This window comes from Lupinus angustifolius, chromosome LG16 (assembly GCF_001865875.1).
Source record: "Lupinus angustifolius cultivar Tanjil chromosome LG16, LupAngTanjil_v1.0, whole genome shotgun sequence".
Lineage (NCBI taxonomy): Eukaryota > Viridiplantae > Streptophyta > Magnoliopsida > Fabales > Fabaceae > Lupinus > Lupinus angustifolius.
Window position 1 is genome coordinate 11013182 of NC_032024.1, and position 11982 is coordinate 11025163.

The 11982-nt window shown below is 30.8% G+C and overlaps 1 protein-coding gene and 1 long non-coding RNA gene across 2 annotated transcripts; one reads left to right on the forward strand and one right to left on the reverse strand.

Annotated features, from left to right (window-relative positions):
- On the reverse strand, positions 1808 to 9948 carry LOC109329089. The gene is made up of 3 exons (XR_002105515.1): positions 9760 to 9948; positions 3048 to 3095; positions 1808 to 2049 (listed from the first exon to the last, which is right to left on the reverse strand). It is a non-coding gene; the product is annotated as an uncharacterized LOC109329089 (long non-coding RNA).
- Positions 3121 to 7776, forward strand: LOC109329088. The gene has a single exon (XM_019562758.1). It carries the CDS (start codon positions 5150 to 5152, stop codon positions 6116 to 6118), a length of 969 nt encoding a protein of 322 aa, XP_019418303.1. The 5' UTR covers positions 3121 to 5149; the 3' UTR covers positions 6119 to 7776.

Sequence of the window (11982 nt, forward strand, 5' to 3'; positions counted from 1 at the left end):
TAACAACAAAGTATTTTTATGTTGTATCTTTATATTAGGTGTACTTTATATTATGTTCTTTTGTTTTATTGTAATGTTTAACTTAAGGTGGTGCTTAAATATGACTTTGAGTTTTTTTTGTAGAAATTTAAAAGTGCTAAGGGCAAAATATGAAAGTAGGTAGTAATTACACTATGTTTTGCTTTTATATATAGTATAAATAAATATTTTTATTATGAATAGTAGTGTGATGTTTCGACCATATTTTTACTTTATGATGTCAAGAATTCAAGTTTAGAATATATTTTTTTTGCATTGAGTATTTTTATGTTGTATCTTTATATTAGGTGTACTTCATATTATATTTTTTTGTTTTATTGTAATGTTTAACTTAAGGTGGGAGAGTTGGTGGTGCTTAAATATGACTTTTAGTTTTTTTGTAGAAATTTAAAAGTTTTAAGGGCAAAATAGGAAAGTGAAATTACACCATGGTAGTAGTTACACTATATTTTGCCTTTATATCAAGAAAGTACTTGTAGTTGATAACAAATTCTACTGCAACGTCACTTCCACTTAGTTTGCAAAACAGAAAATGAAATAGTCTTTGATTTGTATACACATTTACTAATATGTATCTATGATTATAAAATTGAAACAAATAACAATTATGATATGGCAAATAAATATTATATCACAACTTTTATAATGTCATTACCCATTATTTGTATAAAGGAAGATATATAAACTTCAAGTAAGGATACAGTAACTTTCCAAATTATTGTTACCAGACTTTGGATACATGTCATTCAAATGTAGAGAGGTTATTGTTAGAGGCTTAAATTGCAAGTAAAATCCAATTAAGATCATAAAAAAAGTAGTCTATGGTAATATAATAAAATTGACTATAGATATAAGTTGGTATCATTTATGTAAATAACAAGATGCATACAATCACAATCAAATACCACCAAAGAATTTACTCACTTTTGCCTCATTGTGACAATGGTGACAGTAAAAAATCTCATTTAACAGGGGGCCTAATTAGACATCTTTTTTATAAAGTTGACATAAGTAGAAAGTCTATATTTTAGAGAAAATAAAGGAGGAGATATAACAATCAAAATATCGATAGGACAAAAAAATGCTAGAGAAGAACACAATCCTTATTTAGATTATAAGCCAATGTAATGTAACTAAGTGGGTGAAGGAGATGTCAACACAACAATACCAATATACATAATAACTCTAAGGGCTGAAATGATTCCACACAAATTATCCATTCCCATCCTTCATATTCTTGACAAATTCTGTAGAATCTAAGCCAACATTTCCTCCCCAAACTGTTATTAGGAGGCTTAGGGTACATGTCGAGATAAAAGGCTTAGGTTTAGGCACTTCTTGCTTTAAGTGGCTTAGATTCTGTAGTATTCTACAGTTTACCAATGTTGAAATTTTGGTTTTATATATTTGTATGTCCGTGTTTTATGTAGCACAAACCCATTACAAAATTAACAATTATTTTATGTTAGGATGTCTGTTTCAACAATTATAAAACTAAAAAGTATAAAGTACATTAAATTTCAGCAAACATAAAAATTTAAGCATATGTTAAAGAAAACTTGACAATAACTTTCTCAATAAGATGTAAAGCATAAACACAAACCCTCTTAGTATAACGTTGGCATTTCACCAAACATAACCATATAAATTTAAGGATATGTTAAAAAAGATTGACAATAACCTTCTTAAAAATGTAAAGCATAAACACAAACCCTCTTAGTGTCACTTTGGCATTTTTGAACAAAATGTAAGCGAAAAGAAAAATATGATAAGAGTATGTAGGCATGAAACTTAACAAAAAGTAAGCTAATTATAAACACATGAGGAACAATATATTTGAATACAATACATAATGTAAACCTCCTCATATTTATTAATACATCTCAAAAAACTTGTTGGAAGAGTGAATGACGGAAAGTTGAATGAGAGGAGCAAATGTGATAGTAGTTATGAATAATATGGAGGCCAACTTCTATTCATGCTCCATTATGCTAATGTCATCCACATTCTCTGAAAAATGAAAATGGGAGGAATGTACATTAACAATCCATGTAAATTGAAAGTAAATATGAGGTATGCACTATGTATTGCATTCCATCCATGTTCTGCAAATTGAGTGTAAAAGTGCCGCTGGCAAATATGCTTTCCTTTTTAAACTGATAGTTAAAATGGGAGGAATATACATTTGAGATTCTATAAATTTAAAGTAAAATTGCAAAAGGGTAAAATAGGAAAGGATAAAATTATACCATCTTGGTAATTACACAACCCGTGTTGTAATTGTTTGGTATTGACTTTCCGATCGTTACATGTTATAAATGCTTGAAATGATAGAGTTTGATTATAATTTGCATTTGAAGACCTTATATTCGTATAACTGCAATAGTTTATACACTTACAATACTAAAGAATAAAGGCAATGATAAGACATAAACTCACACAATCATGTTAAGAACTTTAGAAAAGCCACAAAATTCAGAATATAAAACCAATGGCAAAGCAAATATATCACAAAGGAAAGACTAATAACATTTATTATATAACATTTTTTTACTAACTCAAATCAATATAAGACCATCACAAACAATAGGAAATGGTGACAGTAAAATATCTCAAAATCTACCACAAATATTATCTTCAATGATATTTTACCGTCTTGAGATTGTGCTCTTATCTATAAAAATTATTCATCAATGGAATGACTTCTACTCCAATCCCTACATCAATGGAATTTGAATGACCTTTTTAGACTGATCAAAATTATAGTGGTTTCCAAATTAGAGTGATTGCCTATATATGAGTCAAATTGTAGTATAAGATGAATATGAAATAATTTGGTAAAGAAAAGAAAAAAATGTAAAAAAACACGGCAGTACTACATTCTATTAGAACTTTTCACAAACATTTGGTTACATAATCACTATGTCAACAACCCATAGGCGAAAGGGCTGAACCATGCAAGGTACAACCGCTAACCACACCATAAGGCAAAAAGAAAATATGCATACCTTTACATACAATGGATGAGGTATTTCTTCGAACATGTTTTGTGCACACTGTTAATAAAACATAAATTAAAGATATGAAACAGGAAACTAAGATAAGAAGGAAGTATAATATCAAAGAATAATAGATTACTTCTCTTAAAGTATTCACCATAAAGGCACATTATAACAAATGTTTCTAAAAAATTAAACAAAGTTTAAACCGTAAAGAATGAATTGAAGAAGTTGTTTTAAAACTTATGGAGAAGATGATAATATAGCAATTGTAAAATGAGGCACAACAACTTGAGATAACTTGATAATGCAAATGGGGTCTCTCTTGTTATTTTGCCAACACTTTTGGTGAAGGATTCATGATACTCCGTTCAAGACAACCATCACTTCATTCACATGATGGAGAAGTCCAAAAGAGAATCCATTTGAATTATTAGGTTATTGGGTCTCTTTCTTTTTCTATATAGTTTCATTCTTTCATCACAATTCACACACAAAGTGAGAGAAGGAGATGATTGTGGTTAAAGAATGAGAGAACTGATGGGAATGAGAGAACATGAGAGAATGAGACAGTTTTGGATAATGAGAGAAATATTTTAAGATTTGAATAAAGGAGGTTATGATAAAATGAGGACTAAATTGGAATTAAAAAATTATTCCATGGCATGGCAGTTAAAAATGGTTTTAAAGCCTTGGTGTTCATTTTATTACGATAATTATCTTAATAGCAGTATCTTAATAAAATTGATTAATACAAATAGGAGAAGTATAATGGAGATTCTTAATGGTTATGATCAAAATTGGTTTTGGATTTAAATCTTGCTAGTATTTGATCATCTCAATGATGTATTGCCATACTTTAAATTTGTGTTCTATATTATTTTAGCATGAAGGGAAATTGCTATAAAGGGGTTGAAGGGTAAGTATAGAATTATAAATTGCTGAAGCTGCTCAGAGGATTGGTTAGCAATCATTATTCATCTCCTTGGTCAAATAGGTCTGTTGAGATCTAAGAAGCATATTCAGAAGGATCATTATCCATTCTAGTTTTGAGGCAGGGCATTGAAAATGCTCATCATCCTAAATATTATAATACACAAATAAATATAAATATATTTTTATTAGGATTGATTTACTTTCATTCAATCTGATAATGTAATTAGCAAAGATTTGATTTTTTTTCATTATTATACTTGTAAAAAACAAATTTATTTCATAGACCTACTTATGTGATTTAATTTTAAGAAATGCCCCAACTTATACCATTTGATATTTAATAAGATAGTAACAACATGTTGGGCCATGTATAAGGCCACATAGGATTATCAATAAACCTCTAAAACTCAAATATTATATCTTGAATAATTAGATTAGATTTAATAAGTTTATATCTTGGATAATTAGATTAGATTTAATAAGCTGTTAGGATTATAATTTTCATATCCGTAATATATCTTTCTTAAATAAGGGGGCTCAAAAGTATCTGGCCCATAGACTCAATTTCTCTATTTAAGTGATGATCATCCACATTATGAGAATATAATAAACAAGTACTTTCTTTTACAATTCTGAGTTTTCTTTAGATTCCTAAACTTTTATTATTCTGCTAGGGTTATACCCCTAACATTGGTGCTTTCATTGTTGTCTTCATGCCTCCCAAAACAAATTCAACCTCTTCTTCCTCTCATTCCAATATGGAGGAAACATCTAATAGTGCGGTCCTCGCACAACTAGCATCTCTGGAACAACGCCTTTCGGACAGACAAGAGATGATGCAAGCTTCTATGGAGGCTCGCTTGGAAAACGTGCTGACCGGACTGGTGGAGAAACTGGCAAACCTAGGCACTACAAACACACAATCTCCACAACAACACCCAATTCATGGATCTCAACCCAGACCCCCAGCACCCATGTACGGGCCAGGATATTTCCCACCACCAGGTATTATTAAACCACCCAAATTACATCTCCAACAATTTGATGGTTCAAATCCTCAAGATTGGGTATTTCAAGCCGAACAATATTTAAATCTTTATCAAGTGGCACATATCGAACGAGTTGAATTGGTTGCTTTTTCTATGAAAGGGGATGCTTTAAGTTGGTATAAATAGATGTTTAATACTAATCAACTTACCAGTTGGGAAGCATTCACAAAGGCCTTGCTCATTCGCTTCGGGCCATCTACGTTTGCTAACCCCCAAGCGGAATTGTTTAAACTACGACAAACAACTACCGTTACAGAGCACCAAACCCGATTTGAACGTCTTTCAAATCAGGTGGTTGGACTACCACCAGAGATGGTATTGAATTGTTTCTTATCCGGGTTAAACCCTGAAATTGCAAGGGAGTTAGCACTACAACAACTGTTTTCAGTTACTCATGCAATTGGAATGGCAAATTTGGTTGAAAGAAAAATTAATGCTGCTAAGACAAACCCGTGGTGGTCAACAAGTGCAACTGTACCAGTTACAAACAATCAGAATATTGCTACGCTGACTCAACCACCAACAAATCAAACTCCTGCATCACTGCCAATTAAACGCCTTACTGCAGCACAAATGCAAACAAGGAGAGCTCAAGGACTATACTACAATTGTGATGAAAAATATATTACCGGACATCGTTGCAAACCTCAACAATTCTTATTACCCTTAAGTGAAGATCCTACTGATAATTATCACAACTTGGAACCTTTAGACAACACTCCCAACCTCAATTACGAACAGCAAGTCCCCGCTGATAACGAGGTGATTCACTTCCACCTCTCTGACCAAGCTTTCCAAGGCAAACCATCGCCCAAAACTCTAAAATTTCAAGGCACTATTTTGGGTCACCAGGTAACAGTTTTAGTGGATACAGGAAGTTCACATAATGTTATGCAACCACGTGTCGCACAATTTCTACAACTTCCTATATCACCAAGACCAAAATTCCCTGTAATGGTGGGGAATGGTGAACGCATCTACTGTACAGGCTTGTGCAAAGAGACGCCAATCAACTTGCAGCAACAACTATTTACTATTCCATTTTACTTATTACCTATTCAAGGAGCAAATGTAGTATTGGGGATAGAATGTTAAGCACATTGGGGCAAGTAACTTCAGATTTTTCAGTTCCATCCATGACGTTCACTCATGATCACAAGCCTATCACACTCACCAGTCAACATTCTCACACTCCAACTCTAGCATCTTTTCACCAACTCCGCCGCTTGTCCAACATGGACGCTATTGCAGATATTTTCTGCATTACTATTTACCCACAAGCCACACTGCACACCTTAGCTGTCCGAGAACCAAACACCAATAACCCTACAAAAGACCTTCACCCGGACATACAAAACCTCTTACAAGACTTTGACAATGTATTTACCAACCCAACAGGCCTACCACCACCTCGACCTCATGATCACAAAATTATCCTTTTACCCAACCAACCCCCTGTCAATGTTAAACACCTGAATTTCCCAGAAAAATACATTCTAAAGCACTAAGGATACAAGAACAAGAGGAAGAGCCACTCTCTGTGCAGACACCACCGTTGAAAAATAAAGACGTAAATGAAAAGATGAGACCCGACACGGTTTAAACCATTCAGAGGGACCCACACGGATTTCAAACGCAACCACACGGATTCCAAATAATATTAAATTACACAGAAAATCTAAACAAGTGAGTGATTTCCCAAAGTCCAAACACAACTCCCAACCAGTGGAGGAATTATCCGTTGGTATTCCCCTACTTAATGCTGAACACGGCTTGCAACAATACCAAGGAGAGACACGTGTTGCAACAACAGTGGACCGCTTGGGTCAACACAGTCAGCACACGGGGCCCAATGAGCTGCGTGGCGTCAATCAACCTGCAGAAAACCCGCACCACACAGTGAAGGCAAGTGACGAAATTCAATCACAAACGTTGATGCCCTGCACGTATCCAACAGTGTCACCTGAAATTCCGCTGATCCCACATGCAGACACAGTAACAAATCTGAAACTCCCACCCAAGGCATTCGAACACACCAACAACTCAAAGGAGGAACCAAACATTGGGTCTGAAAGTGGGAGGCCCATCAGTGAACACACAGGAAAGACCCATACGGCTTCAACTATCCAGCCCAACCTTGAGGACAAGGTTGCTCTCCATGGGAAAAGCAATGTTGGGCCATCTACAAGGCCACATAGGATTATCAATAAACCTCTAAAACTCAAAGATTATATCTTGGATAATTAGATTAGATTTAATAAGTTTATATCTTGGATAATTAGATTAGATTTAATAAGTTTATATCTTGGATAATTAGATTAGATTTAATAAGTTTATATCTTGGATAATTAGATTAGATTTAATAAGTTTATATCTTGGATAATTAGATTAGATTTAATAAGTTTATATCTTGGATAATTAGATTAGATTTTATAAGTTGTTAGGATTATAATTTTCATATCCTTAATATATCTTTCTTAAATAAGGGGGCTCAAGAGTATCTGGCTCATAGACTCAATTTCTCTATTTAAGTGATGATCATCCACACTATGAGAATATAATAAACAAGTACTTTCTTTTACAATTCTGAGTTTTCTTTAGATTCCTAAACTTTTATTATTCTGCTAGGGTTATACCCCTAACACAACACAACCCGTCATTCAAATAAAACAAAGAGATAATATCAAATGTTCACATCTTGCTTATCATTTAAAAAAACATATATGGAAATATATTTAACTTATCATAATTAGAGATAAATAATTTTTTTTATTTGTATGCAATCCAAATTAGAATTAAGATGTTTATAGTATTTTCAACATTTTATTTGATTAGAATGTTTTTTATTGGATATACTTCATGTTATGATTTTTGTATTTATTATAATATCCAACTTAAAATAAGATGTACTAATTATAGTTATATATGATTATACGATTTTACTTTAAAAATAAAAATATTAAGGGAAAAATAGGAAAATAGAATCATGATGGTAGTTATTTCAAGTTTTGACTTTATATATAACTAGCGTGTTGACATGCACTGTCGTACCTGTCAACCCGCTTTCCTATCGTTTGTAATGTATAGTTTGTATTTTATAAATTCAAATATATTTTTTTACGCTAAATTTACGGCTGAATTTATTCAATTGGTCTAATATTCAATTTTTTAAATACACTTTTAAAATAAGAAGATAATAGGGATAAAATAAGAAAATAATATTATATGGTTTTTTGGTAGAAATAAAAAGATATTGAGGGCAAAATAGGAAAACACAAATTACACCATGATGGGTGGTTATTTTGTGTTTTCCCTTTATTAATAGTATAGATAAGTAGGTCTAGATATAATTTTATACTAATATATGAAGCAAATACTTAAAATAATTACCATGGAGTAATTTTGTTGCCTATTTTACCCTTTACTGTTCTAATTTAATAATTCCATAAAATATGTGTCTTTCAATATATATTATTGCTTATCTTGTAAATGTATGCAGTTCTTAAACCCTCTCTCATACCACTTTCTACACAACATAATTGCTACAGATTTTTTTCCAGTTTTTTCCTCCTTTTTAACTTCCAGCATAACTGGATCGACAAACATGGATAGGTATATGAACTTACATAGTCATATCATTTTTTTATTTTTTGTATAAAACATGTATAACGTTGTTTATTATTGTCAAAACACCAACAACATCCACTTCTCTGTCCCTTTTAATTACAGGCAACCCAATATTCTAATTTTTTACTCTACCTTCCAACCTTCCCTTCAGGTATTTCTCTTCTGTCCCTTTTTAATTATTTTCTCTTACATAATAGTGAAAATGATGTAGTGATGATAATTATTTTATTAATTATCTGTTTGTATGTTTATACATATTTTTTCATGTTTAATTATTAATCATAGAAAAGTTATGAAACATAATCTGAAATCATGAAAGTGAAATATTTCTCATAACCTTTCTGCTCATTCGAAGACATACATTATAGAAAGTAGTTAGAGAATACACTTTAGTTAAAATTACATAATTGAACTTCATCAATATTGGAACACAATGCAGAAGATAACATATTGTTAAGCAAATCAACAAATTAGAGGCAATAACCAACAATAAATAAAACATGGATCTGGCTTAGAAAACCACAAATCCATCAAAACAACAAATTATAGCCAAGTAATTCAACAATGAAATAAAACATGGATCTGGCTTAGAAAACCATAAATCCATCAAAACAACAAATTATAGGCAAGTAATCCAACAATGAAGTAAAACATGGATCTGGCTTAGAAAATCAGAATTCCATCAAAACAATCAATTACAGGCAAGTAATCCAATAATGAAATGAAACATGGATCTGGCTTAGAAAACCACAAATCCATAAAAAAATATTTTTAAATTCACTGTTATATGTACTAAATCCAATATTAAAGTGATTGATATATATACACAGTGCAACATCTGATATATGTACTAAATCCAATAATTTCACAGATCCAGGTTTAATCAATCACAACATAAGCTAAAATCTAAAGTAATAAACCTACAATTAAAAATAAAATCATTGTATCAATGCAAGCACTAACAACAACAAAAATAAACAAACTTGCATACAGAAACTACTTCAAAAAGATCAACTGCAAACAATGAATCAAAGGTAAAAAATCACACATGATGAGAATTGTATATTGATGAAAAACCAATCAAGCAATTAAAAAGTGAAAGGAGAAACCATTATCTCCCGACAGGCAAAAAGAGAAGGCTGGCCATTACTAAAAGGAGAAGTCACCGGCAGTGAATCATTATCTTCTGACAAGCAAAAGGAGAAGTCACCGGCAGTGAATCATTATCTTCTGACAAGAAAAAGGAGAAGTGGGTGAGCCGCACCTCCTTCGTATTGCATACGGTGAAGATGGTTGAAAGAAAGACAAGCATTGAAATCAAAATTTAGGGTTTGCAGAATTTTATATAGAAGATGCAACTTTAGATTCCAGAATTGCCCTTGCTTTTCTTTTACAATCCCTGATAAGCCCCAACTAAAATTCTTTCATATCAAATCATTAATAAAAGAAGAGTAAATTACACTGATATCCCCTGAGTTTTAGTGAAATTACACAGACTACCCCTCACTTTTTTACACCTACACAGACCTCCCCTAATTTTTATATACATTGATTTGTATATTATTTAGACTTATCTACACAATATATCATGTTTTGTTTAACTTAATTGCATTTATCACATTTTTTGTTTAAAAGATTACACTTATTTCTTAGGCAGAGGTGGATAGTGTAATGAAAGTATAAAAATTATGGGAGGTTTGTGTAGGTGTTAAAAAGTGAGGGATAGTTTGTGTAATTTCACTAAAACTCAGGGGATGTCAGTATAATTTAATCATAAAAGAATGATATGCCTTTACTGGATCTGGAAAGTCAATTCTTTTTAGATGTTTTTAGAATTGCTGATGTGGTATGAATTTTCAAATCATTTTCCACTTATTCAATAAAATATTCCATTTATAATAATAAAAAATAATAACAATACCTACATCTCTACTTGCGTCTACATATAAGGAGAATATTAGTTCTTAAATAAGTTAAAAAATGAGTATTACAGTTTAAGTTAAGTGTAATATGTGTTAATTTATTAGTAATATATATTATTTAATATTAATGTATTACTATTAAATACCTTTCATTATTTAATAGTAGTATAGTTGATAGACAAATGATAATAGTTGATAGAGAAATGATAATCGTTATGACAAATTATATTTGTTTATGGATGACAAATGATGACTCTTGATAGAAAATATAGCAAATCATATATTTAATTTATATGATTCAATTTCCCTGATATGCCTCAGTTATGGTTTTATACAAAGATAACATTTGATCAACTTTATTCACTTTCATGCAAATTATACTTAATTGATATGTTTAATTCATATGATTTAGTTTCCAAGATATGTTTAGATTTGATTAACAAAAATAGCTTAATATGTTCATCATACTTATGCTTTCCATAAAATATTATTATGTCATGCAAGACATCTTTGAAAATTATTACACACTGATATAGATCAAACAAAAGGGAAAACATATCTTTTCCTTTTTTGTAAAATTTTGGTGAAATTACTATGTGATTTAAAATATTTTAGTAACTACAGTTAAATTTTAACTTTGTTAATAACATAAATAAATATTTTTCCACGTTGTTAACTTTGAAAATAAAAAAATATGGTTATGTAATCTATAGTTCAAAGTTTTTAGTAGTTGTGGTTAAATTTTACTAACATATTGGTTCTTTATTATTGGTTCTCTTCACTATTTACATACATCCAAAAGCATAAAGGCTCATACTATATATAATGAAAAAATAGAAATATTCATATTCTTATAATTTAAATATCATAATTGCGTACAATTGTCTTACATTATGTTACGTGTCATTACAGAGAATGGAAAATTCAGGTAGACGTGAATCACAAGAACAACGATGACACATGATAAGACAATATGTTAGACAAAGAAGGAACCACATGAACATAGAACAAAGACAACAAGAATTAACAAGGAGACGTTTAACACGCTATAAATGAAACAATGAAAATGAAGTACAATCAAATCAAAATAATATTCATGTTTGCACAAACTTTGAACAAAGAACTATAAGTATTACTACATTTGCTACATATCATTTTCTTAAACTCAAAAACATCAAATATTACTCATGTTAAAGTCCAAATATATTACAATATGTTTTATTTAACTTTAATTTGTTGTATTTTTAAGATCTATTCATAACCTTTTTGAGACTATATCAACAAATATTTCAACTACAATGAGATTGACGTCTGTACGTCAAATTTCTAGATCATCCTTTCGACAATAATTTCGCACAGATAATTTTATTGATAATTGATATGAATACACTATGTAAAATTATTCATTTT

Coding starts and splice junctions, on each gene's coding strand:
- LOC109329088 (XM_019562758.1), top strand. CDS start 5,150: ATGTTTAATACTAATCAACTTACCAGTTGGGAAGCATTCACAAAGGCC.